The sequence below is a fragment of the Xiphophorus maculatus genome, chromosome 14 (genome assembly GCF_002775205.1).
Source record: "Xiphophorus maculatus strain JP 163 A chromosome 14, X_maculatus-5.0-male, whole genome shotgun sequence".
Taxonomy (NCBI): Eukaryota; Metazoa; Chordata; class Actinopteri; order Cyprinodontiformes; family Poeciliidae; genus Xiphophorus; species Xiphophorus maculatus.
The window spans coordinates 24,357,103-24,381,203 of record NC_036456.1 but is presented as its reverse complement, the minus strand read 5'-3'; the positions used below and the strand labels follow the sequence as shown (position 1 = coordinate 24,381,203).

At 37.6% G+C, this 24,101-nt stretch overlaps 1 protein-coding gene across 5 annotated transcripts; it reads right to left on the bottom strand.

Moving 5' to 3' along the window:
• Nucleotides 1-15,071: 15,071 nt before the first annotated feature.
• LOC111611197 (ladderlectin-like) lies at nt 15,072-18,024 on the bottom strand. 5 transcript variants are annotated; one of them, XM_023347029.1, is made up of 6 exons: nt 17,381-17,505; nt 16,903-17,268; nt 16,431-16,484; nt 15,793-16,360; nt 15,597-15,708; nt 15,072-15,399 (listed from the first exon to the last, which is right to left on the bottom strand). In XM_023347029.1, the coding sequence occupies exons 1-4, from the start codon at nt 17,502-17,504 to the stop codon at nt 16,260-16,262; spliced, it is 645 nt and encodes a 214-aa protein (XP_023202797.1). In that variant the 5' UTR covers nt 17,505; the 3' UTR covers nt 15,072-15,399; nt 15,597-15,708; nt 15,793-16,259. The 5 variants fall into 5 exon arrangements, with proteins under 5 accessions (XP_023202797.1, XP_023202794.1, XP_023202795.1 ...); XM_023347026.1 differs by having other exon boundaries at nt 15,793-16,484; XM_023347027.1 differs by having other exon boundaries at nt 15,793-16,481.
• Nucleotides 18,025-24,101: the final 6,077 nt, after the last annotated feature.

Here is a 24,101-nt window from a genome sequence, read left to right as displayed (position 1 = left end):
CCATAGTCAAAAGTTAATATTCTCAAATTCAGTTCCTCCAATGTAATGTGTTCTTTAAAAAACTTGTACTGGCCAAAACCTTCAAAAATGTCCTGCATCACATCAACTGAGAAGTTTTCAGTTGTGTGAAAAAACATAACACAACAACTGTTTGGAGAAAAGTGAAGAAGTTGGTCAAGGGAGCACTGTATGACGTACCAAACACATAATGGGCCTTGAAGAGCTCATCAAGAGCTCCAACTGAACATGTTGCCTTACATGGAATAGCACAGTTGTCAATCACAATTAAGAATGTGTGAATACTGCTTTGGATGGATCCCTGGGCAAGGAGGTAGGGCTGGGAATGTTGCATGATTTTGTCAAGATGCCTCTGTACACTGGTTCCAACCTACATTAAAAAAATAAATAAACACATGACAAAAGTATTTAGTGACAAATTTCTGAATGAAGATCAGACAGAATAAAATTTTGAATTGTAAAAATGAAGAGACTGAATTATGCTTTGTTTAATCTTTAAACAACTGTTTAGCAGTACCTTAAGAAATCTGATGAGGTGATCCACTGCTTGAGATGCAGACATCTTACCCGGCCTCTTCGTCCTTGTGCAGATGGTGGTAGCAGATGCAGCAGAAGCAAAATAGCAGACATGTCACTATCCCAACCTACAGACCAACAGCTTCAGGTTACCATCATCCCACTAACATGTGAATTTGTCACAATTCTCTAGAGGACCAACATACCATTCTCAGCCTCAGCAGCCAACTCGGCATTCCGCAATAAATCCAAGAGCTCAGTGGTAGGTACCAGGCCATGGCTTTCCTTTATAACCTTGGATTTGAGACTGGTGGGCCACTTCTCCAAAAATCTGTTGGCAGTGTCTTCGCCAAACAGGAATCTTAAATCTTGTTCTATCTGAAATTCATAAATAAAAGCATTTCACACAGCGATAAGACAGTAAATGGCCTGTACTTGTACAGTGCTTTATGATGTCCAGAGGACCCCAAAGTGATTTACACCACATTTAGTCATTGTTATGGTCTGGCTCTAGTACCATAACAAATGAAAGGGAAGCAACGCGTGGGATAACTTAAAATAGGATTTATTTAACAAAAGTCATAACTGGTTGGAGAGGAAAGGGGAAAAAAGAGGAGAGGTTGACAGACAAAAAGAAAAGGGCTGTCCTGGTGAGAAAAAGGTGGTGCATTTTAAGCTGATCTGATGTCATTCATGGAGACACTGGCCAGCTGCCTCCACTTCCAATCAGCACCAATCAGAAGATCTGGAGCAGGGATGCTAAACCCCAAAGGAATAGCCTTGGGCCGTAACACCCCCCCCTCTTCAAAACAGGGTCCCCACCGGAAGCCTGGGCAACCTATGTATCAACATCTGAAAAAAAAAATAAAAATAGAAAAACTAGTGTTAAATACACTCAATATCTCAGACAAGCTGAGACGGAACAGAAAACAAAACTTAGATCCTTTTAAACAAATCAACTTGATTGATTGAAACGGTATTGATTCAGATAAACAAAATTCATAAACTGCATTAAGGCATTAAACAGTGGTTCAATAGTGAGGAGAATTGTTAGACATATTAGACAATGGCTACAAAACCTGAATAAAAATAAAATCAGAGCTCTGCTGGATTCTCTTCAGCTTCTCTGATGTCTCTGACAGAGATCTGTCATCACTGCAGGTTTAATAAAACTATTGATCTGGAAAACTGTTCAGATTGAACACCTGTTAAAATTGTTTTTGTTCTGAAACTTTCAAACAAGTCAGAATAATTCAGAAGAAATGAAGTATCTGTTTTTCAAAATTCACAAATTTAATATTTACATAATTGAATTTATATATTTTAAAATTAAATATTAAAACCCAGCATCAAAATGGGTGCAAACACACAAAAATCCAGATTTTCCTGTTTTTGTATTAAAAATTTATTTTTTCTTTTTCCACCAAAACAAATATTTTCTAATCTGTCTCTATTATTTAAAACAATGTATGATGTTGTTGTTGTGGTGACGTTTCACCAATAGAGGGCGTAGTGTCAAAACAAAACTTATATTTCATGTTGTCAGTATAAAACATGCTGACAACATTAAACTTGATGGAAGTTTTAATATGAACACAGGTGAACTTGAAACAATCTGACATTAATGTCTATAAGGTGAAAACCAGACGGAACCAAATGCAGGTAAAATGTGAATCCTTGTTTAAAGTGGAAACCAGGAAACAGTGAGAGATTCTGACAAGTTGAAGCAAGATGGAGACGCCGCTGGAAGAAAAATAAATGTTTTATTAAGAGCTTCAGATTCTGAACTTCACAATATTTTATTTATTCCAAAAGACAAATTCAGTTTAGCAGCTTATTGTAACACATTCACACACATTACGTGGTGTGAAACCACAACCATTCACAGCTACACACCAGAAGCGCAGCTTATCAAAAATATAAACTCATCAGAAGATTTGAGTTGAAACATTAAGTTTAAAGAGAAAACTTTGAAAGTAATAACAATTCTATAATGAAACATTTACATTTATAACTTTTCAACAAAGAAACAACAAACTAGCACTGAAGGTAAAATGTATGTTAAAGAAAAGCAAAAGACTTTTATGTCATAATGTTTTATGTTCATCTCTGAAATTGATGAAATGTATAGAAATTGTCACTTTAAAATTAATTATTTGATTTCACCTGAAATTAGGGAAATATTGATTTTTATAACAACCTCTTAAAACGTCTTAATGTGTTCTGTTTTACGACATATTAATAAAAATATTTGTTTAAATATACCTGTGAAAATAATAAATTGGACATTTTTATATCTACATAATTCAACAAAAGAGTATTTAAAAGATATGACTGTAAACATAAGTTGTGCATCAGATAAATATCTTTGGTTTCAGTAACAATCAGCTGATTCGGCATTTTGACACAATAACTCAATAACTGATCAATGGTTCTGGTTTAAATAATTTTATAAATTATTTAAAACAGGAACTGAAACAATATAATAAATGACTCAATGTCATCATTATTGCAATATGGAGAATATACATTATCATATATTCTCCAGGCACATAGTGACATTTTATAGCACAATCAAGTAACTATGTTGTCTTCAGTTATGAAAACGCTGACATGACTTAAAATAAATTTGACTTTGCATTTTAAAACCTTGAAATTGGGCCTCTGTCTCTTTAAAAGTCCCTACTCCTTCTGACACTCTGCCTTCAGCATGTCATCACAACAATGCGCCTTCATTATGCCATTTATAGCAGGTCTTAGGAGTGTTGCACTGAAAAGTAGCTCATATAATGAGTTCAACAGATGTGCAGTTCCAACAGGTGTTTGCTAATTGCTGCTGGCTAGTCTGAAGGAGCTGAGATGGGGAGTGGAGGGATGCTCTGTGTGCTGGAAGCTTGGAAACTGCAGCTCTGAGGAGAATCTTTGGAAAAATAGGAGGCACTTAGTGTGAGTAAACATTTTTCACAGCTCAATGGTTGCCATGGAGATAAAAATATTTCTCCACTATTAATTAAGCGAATAAATTAAGTCATGATAATCTAACATGTTAAGCATTAGAATAGATTGAAACAAATCTGATATTTTTGTGAGGGCAAAATTAATTTTAAACAATTGTAAAGTGAACAACATTGTTATCTATTTGTTGTTGTTTTTTTAAATCTACTCTTGTCAAATGATTAGTTTTCATTGTCTTTCTCCTCTTCCTAAAACAAATAATCAATATTATTAGAGCCATCAGAGCTACTATTGATCCTAGACTGATGAAGACGATGTTCCTTCCTCGTCTCTCTGGTTCTGGAGTCAAAGTTGGTCTCTGAGTTTGGATCTGATCAGCAGCTGCAGGGAGAGAAATCAGAAATATTTATTAATATTTGATGAAAACTGAGATCCAGGAGGATTCATGTAGAAGATGAAGATGTTGGTTCATCAATACAGGATCAGAATTTGAACTGAGTGGAAAAAAATTAATTACATGATTTCTTTTCACCAGTAACGTTGAGTCGACATCTTCCAGAGTTGAATCCATCTTCAGTTTTCACGTAACACAGATACAGACCAGAGTCTTCAGTCCTCAGTCTGGACACATGGAGTCTGATTCGTCCTTCTCTGAGGTGTTTGGCCTTCTTGATTCCCTTCTTCAGCTCAGCCCTGGCTGCACTGTAAGTCTGTGCATCCCCTGACCTGAAGGCGATGTTGCGGGCCTTCAGCTGGAGACGAACGTCTCAGTTCATCCAGGGTTTCTGGTTGGGGTACATGGTAATGCGTTTGCAGGTGGTGACACGTTCTATGGTGGTGGAAATATGGTTCAGTACAGATGAGGCGTACTGATCCAAGTCTGTATGGTGGAAAATAGTCCAATCTGTATTCCTGAACCGGTCCTGGAGCACAGCGTCTGAGCCCTCTGGCCACACCTTTACTGTCCTCACGGTAGGTTTCACACGTTGGATGAGTGGTAGGTACCGAGGTGTGAGGAACAGGGAGAGATGGTCTGATTGTCCGATGTTGGGGAGGGGTGTCACATTGTAGGCTCCAGCCAGATTGGAGTAGACTTGGTCCAGGGTCTTGTCTCCTCTGGTGTGGCAGGAGACATGTTGGTGGAATCTGGGAAGAACTGTCTTCAAGTTGGAGTGATTGAAATCACCCGCAACAATAAAAGCAGCCTCGGGGTATTTGGTTTGGTGTTTTCTAATAGCCGCATAGAGTTCTTTCATGGCTAGCTTGGCATTAGCATCCGTGGGGTGTACACGGCAGTGAGGATGATCGAGGTGAATTCCCTTGGGAGGTAATCAGGTCTGCATTTGACCATTAAAAACTCCACATTCTGTGAGCAGTGACTCTCGGTAGTAGCAGAGTCTGTGCACCAAGCTTTGTTAATATAAATGCACAAACCTCCACCTCTGGTCTTGCCGGAGTCATCTGCTATATAATACAGTAAGGTACGGCAACATCATGAAACTTATTGGAGATAAAAGAAAAAAACACCTTTATCATCATGTGATGAAAGACTTTAATTAGTTTAAACTAGAATAATGAAACAACTCAGTCTTTGTCAGATTTTCTAATTTTAATACATTTTATTTTCAGATAAAAAAAAGTAAATTTCTAACATGTTTTCATATTCTACTGTTAAAATGAGCTTAAATAACTTTAATAAATTATTTTTCATCTGGAGAAAGTCGCTCACATAAAGACCAGAGTGAATTTCTTAGATTTTATCTCCTGCAGCAGAACAATGACACAGACAGGCTCTTATTTTCTTGCACTAAATTAATCTTCTTTAAGTCACATTAGTTATATTTATAAAACTTCAGCTTCTGCACGTCACAATACTTAATTTATCCCAAAGCGTAAACTCGGTTGAGCAGCTCATAGCAACGGAATAACACATATTACATGATATAAAACCACAAACATTCACAGATTCACAAAAATACATTTGATCAAAATATATGAGACACTTTGAGTTGAAATATTAAGTTTAAAGAAAAAAACTTTGAACCCATTGAAAATGTAACAATTTTGTAATGAAATTCCAACATTCATATTTATAACGTTTCAATAAAGAAACAACAAACTAGCACTGAGTAAAGATTTATGTTAAAGAAAAGCAAAACACTTTTATGTTGTGTTGATTTCTAAAATAAATTTAATGTATAAAAATCATCACTTTAAAGATAATCCTTTGATTTCACCTAAAAACAGGGAAAAATTTTGTTTTATAACAACATCGTCAAAATATTTAGATGTTTTGTTTCACAACATATTTATAAAAGTGTTTGTTAAAAATATTTCTGTGAAAATAACAGATTTTAAATCTTCATAACTCAACAATAAAACAGTATTTAAAAAACATGAATGTAAATGTAACAAATTCATCACTTTGGTCACAGTGATGGTGTGAACAACCACAAAATGACTGATGGTCAATAAACCAATGTCTGATCAATCAGTAAGATTCAGTTATCATCTGATAACTGAATCATTGATCAGTTATCAGACACAATAATTGATCAATACTTCTGTCTGAGTCCAGAAACCTTTAAAAATTATTTAAAATTTCTAAAACAATAACAATAAATGACTCAATGTCATCATTATTACTATACATTCATTCATGATGATCTAACATGTTAATCAGAATAGATGGAAACAAATCTGATATTTTTCTGTGGAGGCAAAATTAGTTTTAAACTAAACTATAGCAAACAAACCCATGATCTGTACTGGGGTTTTTTTTCATCTACACTTGATTCAAAATGATTCTTCCTTTTCATCCTAAACCAAATAATCAACATTATTATTATTATTATTAATATTATTATTAGAACCAGTAAAGCTGCTGTCAGTCCCAGAGTGATGATGAAGATGTTCCTTCCTCGTCTCTCTGGTTCTGGAGTCAAAGTTGGTCTCTGAGTTTGGATCTGATCAGCAGCTGCTGGGAGAGAAATCAGAAATATTTATTAATATTTGATGAAAACTGAGATCCAGGAGGATTCATGTAGAAGATGAAGAAATTCAACAACTCAGGTCTCAGGATTTTATCTGAGTAAAATATTTCTTCTCACCAGTAACGTTGAGTCGACAGAATGCCTTGTTGAATCCATCTTCAGTTTTCACGTCACACAGATACAGACCAGAGTCTTCAGTCCTCAGTCTGGACACATGGAGTCTGATTCGTCCTTCTCTGAGGACGTCTTTGTCAATCTGGACTCGTCCTGAAAACTGTTTATCCTGAGACTCTGGAATCTCAACACCTTCATGGACCTGATAGAGAACCAATTCTTTATGAGGAGCCAACAAGCTGCAGTAGATGAACAGATTCTTCCAGGATCCCTGAGTCTTGGTGGTGAAGGTCCACTCCAGAGTGATGCTGTGGTTCTCCTCTGCCTGATAGCTGCTCTGTGTCACATTCACTACAAATGTTGCTGCTGAGGAGACAGAGAGGGAAAGAGAGGAGCAGACACACTGAGAACTGGAACATGGGAGTCTTTCAGCTCCATCTAGAGAGCTTTCTGTCACAAAGACAAGATGGAGACTGACCACAGAGACATGAGCTGAGGATGAGGAGCAGCAGGATCAGAAACATCTGGCTTGAAATAATCAGGATCAATAAACTTCAGTGAAGTGATGAAGATCATCAGGACAGATGTTTGATATGTTGGTTCATAAACTTTATGTCGTATTTCATCAACATGGAAGAAAAGTTGAGTTTAATACTGAAAGACAAAACAGAGAGAAAAGATTAATAAAAAACACTACTACCACCATAGGCGTAAATCCTGGGTGGGTCAGGGGGGTCTGGACCCTCAGAATCTTTTAAAAGTCTAGAAAATCCCCCCACCCAAAAAAAAATGATTGAAGAAACATTTGCAATTAAACAAGATCAATATAAAAAGGAAAAAGAAACAAAGAAATAAATAAACCTGTGATTCATCTAAGAAAAACCTAAGAGTAATTTTAGGTCCCCTTCCATTATTAGAACAATAATAAAGTCCAAAGTGTGAGAGAAGCAACAGCAGCTGAACGGCACTGGCTGGCAGAGCCACTGAAGTGAGGAGCTAACTGTTAGCTGTTAGCTTTTAGCTGTTAGCTGTTAGCTCTGCAGCACAAACAAAAAACCCTCAAGTTAATAAAAACTCAAAGCAAAAGACATGTAACACTTTTGATTTACTTTCACTGCTCAATAGGAAGAAACACATTAACAATAAAAATCAGACTGAAGTTTGTTATTTCATTACTTTGGCTGAATCATGATAAACTGCCTTATTAACAAAACTAACTACACTGCTTTCATAGACTTAAGCTTTTTTGTTAAAGGTGACAAACATCTCATTCATATTTAACTCTTTAACTTTCAGTTAATTATAAGAGTTTTAAACTGGAGGGACAGGCTGAGCAAGTGGACGCAGCTCAGAGTCTGGGAGCCGAGAACAGAAGAGAGAAAAGATAGAAATTTACAAATTTATGCTTTTATTTCTTACTGTTTTCAAAGAGCCTTTGAAACCACAAAATAAAATCTGGATATTTTTCTACATAAACCCTGGTGCTTTAAGTGTTTTAAGTTATGATTCTCCCCAGATATTAATTTCTATCTACTTGTTTGTTCTCAGTCATCCAGGAGATGACAAAACTAAAAAGGATTTTAAAATAAAGCATCTGAACAAGTTATAATTTAAATATTCCATAAATTGTATTGGGAACCATTATAATAAATAATGTTTATGAGGAATTTTATTAAGAGGAAATTTGTTTTTATTTAGAACCTGACATTTTTGTAAAGGTGCAGCAGAGATTATATCAGTCAGACTGAACAAAACTCGTATCTAAGCAACATTTGCATTTTAGTTTTACTTCTCTGCAGGCTGTTTACTGAGAATAAAACATGTTTGATGTGTATTATTAGTCATTTTTGCTCCTGCAGCTTGAATGTGGTTTAAAACTTTTTAAACCACATTTTATGTTACATTTCAATGTAACTTTGCCGACTCCCCAAAATTGCTCTTAAGAAATGTTCCTGTTTATGGTTCCCCCCAATAATGAGATGGGATTTATGCCCTTGACTCCCACTGCCATCCTGCAGTAAAACATCAGAACATGTTTCAGATTGTTTTTCATTTTGTCACCATTCTTATGGATCATTGAGTTCAGGTTTGTTAAAACTGTTATTCAGGAAATAAACTGTTATTTGACCTGTAATACAGTTTATTAAACTGTAATAAACTGCAATTTTAAATATTTGACTCTAATATAGTTAAATATTTACCTTCATCAACGTTAATTTTAAAGTTTCACTCTCTTTAAGTTGTTATTCTTCATTACTTGATCATCCAAAGTGCAGAAAGTGTTCAGAAATTAATTCATATTAAATTACAGCTGAATTAAGAAAACTAATATTTTCTGATTGTCAAAAGATTAAATTTCATCATCATGACAAACATATTTATACTGTCTAATATGTGGAAATAGTTGATTGTTGAACCTTCCTGCATTAAGCCTTTTATTGTTTAATATGAAGTCAGATTTCCATTAAGTCAGTTTTGTGCAAAATAAATGACATCATGATTCAGAGATTTTATTTTCATCTACATGTTCTAATGCTGCAGTCATTCTATGTACCTAAAACCTTTTTTCCAGCTCAGCAATAAATGATTTCTCACTGCACTGAGCAACTTATTTAACCTGATTCCTTCTTTAACTATCATGTTTATGGTTCAAAGTTCAGTTTGGCTCATCTTAAAATCTCCACCATATTCTTCAGCAGATCGTCTCAATAAATGATATAAAATCTGTGTTTCTATTATTGTCTGTGGTTCTGAAACAGATTCTCTAAACGTCTGTCAGAAACCAGAAAGTCAAATTATTATTTTAAATACATCTCTGATAAACAATAGAAATCAGATTTTTATCATTTTAACAAGTTCTAGTTTGTCAACAACACTAATGATTATCAAGCTGTTAAATATTTTAACAGAGTTCATCTTAAAAGAGTCAGAATAAAAACTGACCAACAATAAACTAGAAGAGACTGACTCACCTGTAACCTGTTGGATAAAACCTGTGGAGAATTAAGATATTTCCAGTTGTGCTCTTTGATGTTCACTGAAAAGTTTCAGTGTGGCACATTGCTTTATAGTTCTCACTTGTTCTGCTTTTACAAGCAGAAAAAATGTGAAAATGAGGAACAAAAGCAAAAGTGTTCAATTCTTGAAATGGGAGGTATATCCTGTTTAGCCTGTTGGATTAAACCTGTGGAATATTAAGATATTTCCTGTTGTACTCCTTGCTGTTCACTGGAGAGTTTCTCAGCACTACATAAACCCACTGGTTTTATATACTATGTGCCGCATAGTGCACACAGACAAGGTAAATGCAGAACAAGGGTGGAGATTGCAATAGGATACTTTCATTTAGTGCTCAGACCCTTCAGGCTACATTCCTGTACTTGTTTCTTCTTGTCTCTGGTTAATAAAACAGCCTCGTTCATCACACACAACGTTCCAGCTTTTCATATTAAATCCACTTCCTGGACTATTTTTTATCTTTGTCGATATTTTCCACAATTCATTATTTTTACACAATTTCTAAACACATTTTCTAAAGCAGATTTTCCACTTTGATTTTAATATGAACCACTGAAGATGAAAACAAATCAGCTGGTCTCACATCGTTCAACCAGACATAAACCTAAACACATATTTTGTTTTCAAACTCCACTGAAGTTTATTTCACACTTCAGGTTGCAACAAAACAAACTACAAACCATCTTTACAGTCAAACACTTTTGTGTAACTGTTTTAATTTGTTCATTGATCCATACAGCTTCCCACACTGGTTCTGCACACGGGCCCAGTGTGAGCCTGTGTGCAGAACCAGGGCCCTCCCACAGAGGGAGGGAGCGAGAGAGCGGCCCTCCCTCCGTCCACTGAGGAGGGAGCGTCATGCCATATATTTCAGCCACTTGAAAAAATCCGTATATGGTTCCCCCCAAGTAAGTTTGGTAAATAAAGAGTAAATATTACCAAATTCACAGGATTTGTTGCTGATGAAGGGGGGACTAAGAACAATTAAAGAGATTGTGAGAAAAATAATTATCTCCCATGTTATGTATGGGGAACAGGTTATTTCAGGCAGCTAAAATATGTGGTTCCCCCTTCTTTAGCATTCGATCCACTTTTACAGCCAATGTTGCTGCTGTGAGTTCCAGTCTGGGTATGGTCATCTGCTTTAGAGGTGCCACTCTAGCTTTTCCAAATATGAAGCAGACATGGACTTGACCTTGGTGATTTGATAATCTGAGGTAGCTTACTGTACCATAGCCTGACTCACTTGCATCACAAAAGTGATGCAATTCAGCAGTTTCCACAGGATCAAAGTTTTCAGGCTTTATGCACCTTGCAACTTGAAAGTCATGTAGCAGATTTAACTCCTTGAGCCATCTTTGCCAAGGCTTTGCAAATTCCTGGGGAATGACATGATCCCATCCATATTTGGTTTTGCAGAGTTCTTGGAGTAATTGTTTGGCTTTCAGGACGAAAGGAGAAAGAAATCCTAATGGGTCATATACTGAACTCACTGTGGAGAGTATACCTCTTCTGGTAGCAGGTCAACTCCTGATGGTTACTTTAAAGCTGAAGGTGTCACTGAGAGTGTCCCAGTGGAGTCCAAGTGCAGACTCAACTGTTATTTGTTCTTTCAGCTTTTCTTTGTCCAGGTCTAGTTCCTTAAATGCTCCAGCTCTGTGATGTTCAGGGATGCTTGCCAGCACTTCATGGTTGTTGCTGATCCATTTTGTTAATGTGAAACCTCCCTCACTGCATATTTTGGTGAGATCTGTGACAAGCTTCATTGCCTGCTTTACTGTTGCCACTGATCGGAGGCAATCATCCACATAAAAGTTACTTTTAATGGTTTCGATAACCTCATCAGAATAATGCTTCTGGTTGTCAGTAGCAGTTTGACGCAGAGCAAAATTAGCGATGCTTGGGGATGATATAGAGCCAAAGAGGTGAACTTTCATCCTGTAAACCTCCAGAGGTTTGTTAATGTTCCCTTCTGGCCACCACAGAAACCTCAGGACATCTCTGTCTTTTTCATCCACATAGACTTGATAAAACATTGCCTCAATGTCTGCCATTACTGCGATTGGTTCTTGGCGAAACCTTAGCAGTACCCCAATAAGGGTGTTTGTTAAATCAGGCCCTTGGAGGAGCTCCTTGTTCAGAGAGGTTCCTTGATATGAGGATGTACAGTCAAACACCACCCTCAGTTTGTGCTTTCGCTTATGGTAAACACCATGATGTGGAATGTACCAGACATGTCCATCCTCCCTGCAAAGCTGCTCAAATGGAACCTTTTCTGCATAGCCCCTTTCAAAATGTCCTCCATAAATGATGTGTATTCTTCTGCATACATCCTATCCTTCTTAAACCTTTTCATAAGGTGCTGTGTGCGTTCCTTAACCATTTTATAGTTATCAGGCATAACTTTGTCTTTATTTCTGAAAGGAAGTGGTAGGTGATAGTGTCCATCTTTAATATACAATGAGCCAGAAGCAATCTCCATAAAACACTTATCCTCAACAGACATCTCATTTTTCTCCTCATATAAGTTATCAGAGAAATCCTGGTTATATTGTCTGATGAGCAGATCCTTCAATTCAGTAACAGAAATTCTGTTACTTGACACTGCAATAGGCCCAGCATATTCTGCGGTACTATCAACACCAAGTGGTCCAGTTACCACCCATCCAAGTACAGTTTCCACTGCATATGGTCCATTATCATGACTATTTATTATTTTCCATGGCTCTAATGCTCGAGGAATGTCAGTTCCAATGAGGAGTTCAATGTCTGCCTCAATTTTCTTTAAATGGACACCACTGAGATGAGGCCACATCTCCAGATCAGCTTGTGTGATGATGTTTTCTTTTGAGACAGGTGTGTAAACCTTCGGCAGGTCCAAGTATGTACAGCCCTTCAAATCTCCCACCTCTAGTCCTCTAACCTCATAGGTTTCTGCAGGCTTTTCCTGTCCCATTGTTCGCAGAAGTATCTCTGTTTTGCGTCCTTTCAAATTTAGTCGGTTCATCAATCTTACAGTACAAAACGTTGCAGTGCTGCCCGGGTCAAGGAAAGCATAGGTCTGAATATATTTGTCCCCTTTTGCCACCTTAACTCGGACGGGAACAATTGCAAGTGCACATTTTCTCCCGGCCCCGGTTGAGTCACCTGCTGAAACAAGAGCACTGCTTATGGGAGTTTCTTCAATCTCAGTTTGACTGTCCTGCTTTGAAACTTTTGCACTTTTAATATGGAGTACTGTTGGATGTCTCATTTGACAAACTTGACACATTAGTCTCCTCTTACAATTTTTGCTTAAATGACCTTTTCGTAGGCAACCAAAGCAATATCCGTGACTTCTCAAAAATTCAACTTTACTATCATGTGACTCTGTTTTAAAATGCAAACAGTCAGTTAAGTTGTGTTTTCCTTCGCAAAATCCACAGTGAGGGATAATGGGACTGGGTGTGGTTTCAGGAGGTGGTGGAGGCAAAACTGATTGCTTTATAGCACATCCTGTATTCTCGGTAACTATTGATGTTGCACAGCTGCTGTTTTTACCTCTTATTGATTTTAGTTCACCTTTGCCTCTTGGGAATGTTTTTTTGGTTGTTGTTTGGTCTTGAATGTCTCCAAACAAAGGATCCAAAAGCATGTTAGCATGATTTTCCACAAACTCAACAAGATGTTTAAATCTGACTCTCGTGCCAGTTTTCTGTTGTATTTCATAAGCTGTGGTTCGCCATCTTTCTCGCAGTTTATAAGGTAGTTTGGATGCTAGCAGCCTTAAGTTTGATGGGATTTCAAGGTCCTCTATGTACTGTAAATCTTGCATTACATTACAACATCCTCTCAAATACATTGCATATGCATACAGCGTTTTTCCATCCTCAGCTTTAATTGCTGGCCAGTTCAAGGCTTTATCCAAATAAGCTCCAGAAACTTTAATTTCATTTCCAAAGTGCTCCTTTAAAGGAAATAGCAAGTTTACTTTGTAAAAGTGCATAAAATAATCTTTATTGTTGTATTACTGCTACATTTCATGCTATGAGTTTTATGCTATAGTTTTTGTGTTTGCGCTCGTTTTGTGCATCTCACCAATCTTTACTCAAGTAGAAGTAAAAATTAACTGTCCAAGAAATGTATTAAGCGAATCAGACCCACTGCAGCTGTATCATCTGCAAACTTTGGATCCCTGTCAGAGAAGTGGATGGCTGCACAGTCATGGGTGAACAGTGTAAACAGAACCAGACTGAGCACACAGCCCTGTGTTGTGCCTGCACTGAGAACCAGGGTGGAGAACCATTATCACCACCTGAGAATGGTTGGTGGGAAAGTCCCGGATCCAAACACATTTTGATGTTGAAAGTCCCATGTACGTCTGACATATAAAGAAAAAGGGATTCACTACAACAACTAGATAAAAAGGTCAAAGAGTGTCACATTTCACAGGTCAGGAAAAAGTTTTAATTTAGAGAAAAGGGAGCAGGAAGTAGGCTAGTTATGCTAGCTTGACTTTGACAACCTTAACATGTAGATGTGCTGAGGAATTTGGTGTATCCGGTTCTGTTAAAAACAAAGGCAACTCTCTGACAGTTCATCAGTAGTGCAGGTGTTTAAATTGGCTAATCAACCACTGCTGTGTTCAGATAGCCACTTATTAATAATCGTAAATAAAACATCAAGCCTGAAAATGTAATACTCCATGTATGGGAATAGTTTGCACGTTTTTTGGTGTTGATTTCTGACACACTAGTGAAGCTATTGTCGGTCAGTTGCTATGACAATGGGTCTGTATCTAGCATAGCCAATAGATGAACAAGAAAAAGAATATGAGTCTTTTTGAGTTGTTCTTCAACGGTTCTGCGTCATTTTCCCTTTGCTGTGGCGCACTGCACTAATTTAATAATACCCACATTTCCCTGTTAAAGTTTTTTAACAGAGTCTTTATACTGCAGCAGTGCAGCTATGGATGGCAGGTCAAAGAATCGTCTTTCTGCCATCCAGCTTTGGGCACATCTGCAAAAGTTGATAATAATATGCATCGTGTCTGTAGGCAAACTGATGCTTTTATCAATTCAGTCAGTACTTTGAGGACATTCATGATCTTGATATTGCCCTAAATGAAAATGAGTTTGATACCCATGTTATAAGATGATTTTATCTTTTTCATTTGGGCTTTCTGGGCTTCCATACAAAGGTAAAATAGTACAACATGCTGGGGTTCTATTGACCCAGAAAACCTGATCAGGTTATTCATTTGTTCACGAGATATTGACAAGTTTGACTTAATAATTCCTGATTCAACTAAAGAAAGTTGAACATTATTAATAATCTCATTAATAATGTTGTAATTTTTAATAATTACATAAGCCAACTATTGATACAAATTCTGATTCTCAAGAAACAGAAAATGTTTCAGAAAACAAAACAAAACACAAAGACAGAATAAACCGTAAAAGTTTTATTTTTGCTTTGCCAAAGAATAGAAGTTTTGCATAGATGATTCTTTCTAATGACTCATTCAGTCTGATCTTATTACAGAGAGACAATCCAGCTGCTGTTTGCTTGTCGCTTCATTCTCTAGGTTGCATTAAAGAGAGAAATTATAGGAAGTAAAGAAGCAGAAATATCTTTGGGTTTTCTGAAGGTTAAGAAAGCAGGAAAACAAAAACAAAAAGCACTGACCCTCCACTGGTTCTGTTTTAAATCTGGCCTCTTTGGGAACCTCACAGTTTTCAGGGTTTCTTGGCGCAGACAGAAGGCAGATTGTGATTAGACCCCAGGTCATCCCAGCACTTTGCACCTAGGAACAAGAAAAGAAATCACACATCACATCATAAAAACCAATTTTGCCACAAGAAAAATAATATAAGCTCCTTCTGTAAATTCAGTAAATGTTTATGCAGGTCAACTAAAATGTTCACATGCACAGTAAATTAGTTTTACCCATGAGTCATCTTACCAACCAAAAAAACAGAGTGGGTTGATATTTTCTTATACCTGAATAGTTTATCTGTAAACAGCGCTGGTTGCCTCCATCTTTATTATTCTGTCCAGAACACCAGTGTGTGTAGTCGAAACGGCTTCCATCGCTCCACAACCAAATGCTCTCCTGGAAGACAACATACAGCAGATGACACATTTTATTCAATGTTTCACAAAATATACAACAAATAAAATGTACTGGCAACAATACCTCCTGTGCATTAGTGCCTCCAATCCATGCTTGTTTGGCCCCGTGACCTGCTGCAGTCCACAGAAAGGTATCTGATATCTGTCTGGAACTGGAACTGGAACCCAGAAGTCAACCCAGAAGTCCAGAAGTCCATGGGGGCATACTACACAAAGGATTAAACAAAGGATCAGATACCTGATATTCAGGTAATCCAGTGTTGTAGTGTCTGGAACTTTAGAGGAACAAAGGATCAGATAGGATTACCTGGTAATCCTAGCTATTTTCTACAAAGCAAAGCAAAGCAAAGCGGAAACTGTGGAGCCTGATGATGTCATCCAGTGTTTCAGTGAACTATTTTCTCTGCTGTCTGATACATGCAGCCATGATTTGGTCAAACAGCAACAGTCTTCAGTCAGAGGCTTCTTCATATTCAGTCCAACACAGACTGCTACTGGAGCTCCTTCCTGCCCACAGGATCATCATCCATATCAACCCTTTGAACTGAGAGTCAGGAAAAGTTTGACCATCAGAGCTGCTGCTGCTGCTGCTGTCAGTAACAGAGAAACATGGAGGCCGATCCTTCCTCGACCCACTGAGCAACGGTGCTGCTGCTGCTGCTGTCAGTAACAGAGAAACATGGAGGCCGATCCTTCCTCGACCTTCTGGTTCTGGATCCAAGGTCGTTCTCTGGACTGGAGAGACATCAGCAGCTGCTGGAAAGATAGAAGAGATGTTTGAATATTACAGAAACCTTTAGAAGAATAAAGTTTAATGGGAAACAATTAAACATGAAACCATATAAACAACACAGAAACATTTGGTTCTGTTTTAACCTTTATAAACCGGGTCGGTTCTGGTCACAAAGAAACATGAAAACTTTTCATTTTTCTCCGACTCTCTGGATGAAACCAGTTAGGACTTTTACCTCAGTCTGAGTTTCCTCAAACTAAATCAGAGGAAAAAATAATCTAAGTAAATAAAAACCAAGAGAAACAGGAAGAAATAATTTCACAGAAAAACACAAAAGTTTTTTTTTATATATCAGAAAAACTTTGCTGCATCTTTTCAGTTTCATTTCACTTTTTCAGCATTTAGACTTTATAAAGTTCAGATGTTGCAACATGAACTCACCAGTAACGCTGAGTCGACATTCTGCATTGCTGGATCCATCTTCAGTTTTCACGTCACACAGATACAGACCAGAGTCTTCAGTCCTCAGTCTGGACACATTTAATCTGATTCGTCCTTCTCTGAGGACGTCTTTGTCACTCTGGACTCGTCCTGAAAACTGTTCATGCTGAGACTCTGGAAACTCATCAACATCACGATGAACATATTTTGTTACCCCTTTTTTTACTGATGATCTAAAATGACAGTCAATGAACAGTTTCCCATTGGATCCCTGAGTCTTGGTGGTGAAGGTCCACTCCAGAGTGATGCTGTGGTTCTCCTCTGCCTGATAGCTGCTCTGTGTCACATTCACTACAAATGTTGCTGCTGAGGAGACAGAGAGGGAAAGAGAGGAGCAGACACACTGAGAACTGGAACATGGGAGTCTTTCAGCTCCATCTAGAGAGCTTTCTGTCACAAAGACAAGATGGAGACTGACCACAGAGACATGAGCTGAGGATGAGGAGCAGCAGGATCCTGGAGATCATCTTCATCCTGAGAGAGGAAGAGGAGGAGAGGCAGCAGAACATCAGGAACATCATCACTAACAATACAAGGAACATCTGGATTCATAACAACTCAGTCTGACTTCATTCAGAAAAAAAAATCTCAGGATCTTCAATTAGAGACTCAGAAAAATAAAACAAATTTTCTGCTTTCTAGTTTTACAGACTTTAAGAGATTTTATCAATAACAGTAAATAGTAAATAAACATATTTTGTCCACTGCATGTTCATAGTACCACGGAGTACTACGGCCATTATAGATCAATAAAAATAAAAATATAGAAATAGAGGAATACATTGCTACTATAAAACTCAGAAACATCTTGATTAACTTCACATATTTACTACAAACAAACATAAACATTTTCTGACATAAGTTAGTTGCTTTTGTTTCTTAACCTGCAATGACTTTAATCTTCTGTCATATTACACAAAGTATTAAAGTCAAAAAAGAAAAACTAGAAACAAATATGATAAACTTACTAATAAAATCCATCACAACATAAAATCCAACCGTGTTCCTGATCCAGATCTGCAGATCACAAGAGTTCACACTGATCATGTCTCTAAGGTTTGTCTTTGCTTTTCATTATAAGTGTTGATGCAACAACAGGAAGTCAACAAAGTGACTTTCTGTCATTTCTTGTTTTGATCCAAAGTTATGCTGTTGGTAGATTTATTGTTATTTACTTTGACTAGACCCTCGTCCTTGTCAGTCAGCCTCCTGCTGGGATTAACAAGCTGCTGTGGTTGATCTGATTGTTTGGTGAAGGAGTGAAACAGTTTTCAAAACAAAATTAATGTTTAAACCAGAGAAGTTTCTCTCAGCAGCTCAGTAAAGCAGGAACAAACCCAGAACATTTGTTCTTATAGACTTGAATAAAAACTTTTAACTCTGAGTTGGAAGATGACAGTGAAATGTTGTTGTCAAATGTTTTTAATTCCCCACCTTCAGTTTTTTCAGGAACCGTCAAACCTTTTGATTCCTGTTTGTCAGCCACAGCCAGGATCCAAGAGCTCAATAAAACGTGAACCAAAGCAGAAAAAGATGTGTGACTGACTGAAGCTGTTTCTCTGGATTCATCTCTCTCAGGAAATGACCTGAAATGACACCAGAACATTTCTGAACTTTAAACCTGATTCAGTTTAACTTTTGTTTTAAAAATGCTTCAGTCAACATAAAAATGATCTTCTCTCAGAGACATTAAACCTAAAAAACTGAATGCCTGTGTAAACAAAGAACATTTTCGTAGAGCGCTTAAAGAAAACTAAAAGCTTATATTCTTTGTAAGCTCAGCTTTTATTTACACATTTCCATCCTAATTTTCTTTTTAAAACATACAGAAGTAATTTCTGTTTATATGTAGAAACTTCTTTCAGTATTTCTGTCAAACAATCTTGTTTGTTAAAAATTCAATTCATAAAAATCTAAAAAGAAGCATCTGAAAATAACCAGGTTTGTTTTCTACTAAACAGAAATAGCAGCAACTTTATTAACTTTAAATCTATTTTAAAGTAAAAAATAAAGTGATATTGAATCAGTCACTGCTTGTAAACAATAAGAGTGTATGACAATTTAAAATTAAAAATATAAAGACACAGACTGTAAAACTGATATATTAGTTTCAGATACTTACTTTGTAGTGGAGTATTGAGCCGATTCTCCTCACTGTGATTATTAATATTTTCAGCAGGAGAGACGATCAGACAGTGACTGAGGCTTCGTTGAGAGTGAGGAAAGTCCAGTAGATGAAGTTATTATCTGCAATGTTTTTGCTCTAATCTGAACACAAACATTGTTTCATCAGATTCACTCATGACTGGAAACAGGAAGGAGGTGTTTATTTTAGCAACATGAAGGTTTCACTTTCAGGTTACAAACTGTTTTTTCTGCTCAAGTTAAATTAAACAAAGACTTGAACCTTTCAACTAAAAAGTATTAAAACATAAAATTAACATTTTCTAACACTAGATGTTTGTTTTAAACATGTAGCTCTAGTATAAATTACTGCATCAATGCATCGTGACATGGAGGAGATCAGCCTGTGTGTAATGGAAACATGTTACTATATGATGGATGCAAAACTCTGAGCTTGTAATGACCTTTAGTTACTAACCTCCTCATGACAAAACAATCATAAATAAGATGTGGATTATAACCTATGAGAATAATATGACTGAATATGTGCTGCGGTGCTTTTGTCTTGGTTTTACATCAGTCTGCAGAAATACTGTAGAGGTTTATTACATCCTCTTTTCTTTTCTTTTATGACATTCAGAATTTTCTCTAATTCTAAACTGTATTCCAATTACAGATCTGCTGCTGATTTTTTATTCTGTGATTTTTAACCAGTCACTGCAGCATCAGGTCTTTGCACATTTCAGTTCTGTAGATTCTTATGATATTGTAAAGATAAAATAAAGCTGCTGTAAACATCCTCCTGTTATGCATAACCTGGACCTGAAGTCAGAAACAAACATTCTGTCAGAATATTTCTGATAAAACAGAAAGAAACATTTTTTCTGCCTCTGTTAGAGGATTTGTCCCTCATCACAGAGCTGCCTTGTTTTCTGAAAACAGAAAAGAGTTTGACACGGACTGACATTGTCAACCAGAACAGAGCTGAGCTGTTACCATTATATTCTCCACATGTAGTTTGATTTCCTGTAACCTGAGTAACTCAAGGTAACAAGAAGTTTCTAAACAAACACCTGCAGAACAAAATGCTTCTACTAAAGTCAAACTGTTTAGTCTGAAGAGAGACTGAATTAAAGAATGATTTCCTTCTGTAACAAGAGAGAAACCACTGATGAGCTGTTTGACTTTGTCTCACCATGAATGAGGAAAATCTGATGAACATGAAAATATTTTTGGAGATGAGTTGTTCATAAAGACAGAACTGCAGATGTTACAGTTTCTTTGCATGTTATTATCTGTAATATTGAGACAATAATTATAGATGATGTTGTTTCAAGTCACTGAAACGACGACTCAGCTGCCATGATGTTCAGTTTCAGTTCAAAGCAGCAGAACAGATAAAAATGCTGAATTAACTTGAGACGATGAATGTTTCTAAATCAAAGAATCTCATCTTTAAATCTTTAAACTGAGTTTTCAACATGATGACGACCTGCTGGCTTGATGCACAACTGGCTTCATAAAAATGAACAAAAACAAACAAATTATCATTTCTGGCTCTTAAAACAAACAAATATTCATTAGGATCCAATTTTGAGCTGAATGGTTTCATTATTCTGTATAATCTGTGTTAGTGGTTCAATCCAATGACTTTAATTCTCCAGATTCTCTCATTAAACTTTATTGATCACTGATGTGAGAGACAGTCTGAGCATCAAACCAGCAGCTTTGCTCTCATATTGAATAAAACATTTTCTCTTTCTGTAAATTTCTCTCATGTTCCAGTTCATATACTAGAAGAAAACTTTCAGGGTAAAAAAAGGACGTTTCCAAAGCCATCATTATATCCATTATTTCATTATATACTGTCTAGGGTGACACCTAGTGGTGACAGGCAGCAGCAGCCCTCAAAACCCCACTAGGGACCAGCATGTTCATATAAATACTAATTATTCATGCAGCCATAATATCTGCCATCTGATCAGCCTGATCACCTTAAACATTCACTCATTAATGCACTTTTTCTACAAAATGTCCACAGATGAACCAGACATTGTGTTTCTTCACTTCAAGCTGCTTCAGTCAGTTGGTTAAACCAACAGTTGGTTTAACAAGTTGGTTAAAATGATTATTTTCCTGCTGCTTGTTTCATCTTATTGTAAGTAAATCTGTTTACACGAAATAAATCAACAAAGTTGAGAAGACGAGGATGCAGAATAATAATATTCACCAAAATCAGTCAAATCTATAAAGATCCAACCAGGAAGTAAATGATGTTACCTCAGCAGAGATCAGCTGCAATGTGTGGTTTTGTCCACATGGTGGCGCTCTAAGCTCTGACTAAAAGCTGCTCAGCAGTGAAAGTTAGTATTTCTCCTCCTTTCTGTCTTTATTCAGTTCTGATGTGAAAACACAGATTTAGAAATGTTTCTTTAATGAAATGTGTTTATTTCTAACAGCTTTAAGACGTGATTATTAAATATTGATCTGATCAGTTGATCAGCAGCTTCATCCTGATGCTTCACTCTGTGATCTTCACTTCAGTTTACATGAAACAGAATCAGGAAACAACATGAAATAATTTAGTAACATTTGTTGATTTAATTTATTTTTATGCATTAATTGAACATCTTTCATCAGATTCTATGTTTCTACTTCCTGTTTATTTATTTAACTATAAAGATAAAGATTTAACTGAGAAAAGTTTGAAAAACACTGAAAACAAAGAAACAAGAAAAGTTGAATATTTTATTAGCTCAGCAACAAAATATCAACATACATAAATTAAATGATTGAAGTTTAAATGTTTTTGTGATCAGTAATTCAACAATCCAATTAGGACTGAAGACACAAACTAGACCTGAGTTTTAACAGAAATAATTTCTAAATATACCTGAATAAAACAAAGTTTATACTGTTTGGAAGGAATAATGTACAATTTAATGTAGAACTCATAACTAAAAATAAACATTTTGAAAGAGTGAATTAAATAAAATCTGCTGGAAACCTCATATAAACTGTCTGATCAAATCTGATCATATTTACTGCAGTTCTTGGAAGAATAAGTTTATATTTTAGATCTGAAATTCCTGCATATTCTATATTCCTCTATGTCTTTACTTTAACTATTCTACTTTGTATAGATCTGGGAATAAAAGATATAAAATTACTCTGCAGTTGATAATCACACTTTAGAAAAAAACAATAAGGATATTTAATACAGTAAGATTAAAAACACACTTTATACAAAATCATATACATTAAATTCCTATTGAAAATAAACCCAAAAGATAACATTCACACATAATTACTATGCAAAAATATTCAATAATAATTAGCAGAAAGAGAAGGAGGGCACAATGCAGATATGAATAATAATAAGAATAACATTCTTATGTTGTTGTAAGGTTGTGTTGGTTGACGCGACTCTGCAATATTGCATGGACATCGGGGGCAGTTCCCCTGGACTGGCAGACCGGGGTGGTGGTCCCCCTGTTCAAAAAGGGGGACCGGAGGGTGTGCTCCAATTATAGAGGGGTCACACTCTTAAGCCTCCCTGGCAAGGTCTATTCAGGGGTCCTGGAGAGGAGGGTCCGTCGGATAGTCGAACCTCGGATCCAGGAAGAGCAGTGTGGTTTTCATTCTGGTCGTGGAACACTGGACCAGCTCTACACCCTCGGCAGGGTCCTGGAGGGTGCATGGGAGTTCGCCCAACCAGTCTACATGTGTTTTGTGGACTTGGAGAAGGCGTTCGACCGTGTCCCTCGGGGAGCCCTGTGGGGGGTTCTCCGGGAGTATGGGGTACCGGGCCCTTTGATACGGGCTGTCAGGTCCCTGTATGACCGGTGTCAGAGTCTGGTCCGCATTGCCGGCAGTAAGTCGGGCTCGTTTCCGGTGAGAGTTGGACTCCGCCAGGGCTGCCCTTTGTCACCGATTCTGTTCATTACTTTCATGGACAGAATTTCTAGGCGCAGCCAAGGTGTTGAGGGGATCCGATTTGGTGGCCTTAGGATCTCATCTCTGCTTTTTGCAGACGATGTGGTCCTATTGGCTTCATCGGGTCGTGATCTGCAGCTCTCGCTGGAGGGGTTCGCAGCTGAGTGTGAAGCGGCCGGGATGGGGATCAGTGCCTCCAAATCCGAGGCCATGGTCTTGAGCCGGAAAAGGGTAGAGTGCCTTCTCCGGGTCAGGGGGGGTGTCCTGCCCCAAGTGGAGGAGTTCAAGTATCTCGGGATCTTGTTCACGAATGAGGGAAGAAGGGAGCAGGAGATCGACAGGCGGATTGGCGCAGCGACTGCTGTCAAGCGGGCGCTGTACCGGTCCGTCGTGGTGAAGAGAGAGCTGAGCCAAAAAGCGAAGCTCTCGATTTACCGGTCGATCTACGTTCCCACCCTCATCTACGGTCATGAGCTTTGGGTCATGACCGAAAGAACGAGATCGCGGATACAAGCGGCCGAAATGGGTTTTCTCCGTAGGGTGTCTGGGCTCTCCCTTAGAGATAGGGTGAGAAGCTCAGTCATCCGGGAGGGACTCAGAGTAGAGCCGCTGCTCCTTCACATCGAGAGGAGCCAGTTGAGGTGGCTCGGGCATCTGGCCAGGATGCCTCCTGGACCCCTCCCTGGTGAGGTGTTCCGGGCACGTCCCACCGGGAGGAGGCCCCGGGGAAGACCCAGGACAAGCTGGAGGGACTATGTCTCTCGGCTGGCCTGGGAACGCCTCGGGATTCCCCCAGAGGAGCTGGAAGAAGTGGCCGGGGAGAGGGAAGTCTGGGCCTCCCTTCTGAAGTTGCTACCCCCGCGACCCGACCTCGGATAAGCGGAAGAAGATGGATGGATGGATGGATGGAATAACATTGAAATGCATGTGAACATTAACATGTGAAGTGACTTTGTGAAACATCAAGGCTAAAGAAAGGAAACAATATACAAGCATAAATATATTTATATGACAATATAATCAAAGTTATATGAAGATATAACTATCTTGAAATAGTTATGGAGGAAATAAAGAAACTA

What these genes read in the sequence shown, in the direction of transcription:
- LOC111611197 (XM_023347026.1), bottom strand. Translation starts at nt 17,504, where the DNA reads ATGTTCCTTGTATTGTTAGTGATGATGTTCCTGATGTTCTGCTGCCTC. An exon ending in CCTCAGCTCATGTCTCTGTG is followed by an intron (nt 17,269 to 17,380) that starts GTCAGTCTCCAT and finishes CTGTCTCCTCAG; the next exon opens with CAGCAACATTTGTAGTGAAT. An exon ending in ATGTCGACTCAGCGTTACTG is followed by an intron (nt 16,485 to 16,902) that starts GTGAGTTCATGT and finishes CTATCTTTCCAG; the next exon opens with CAGCTGCTGATGTCTCTCCA.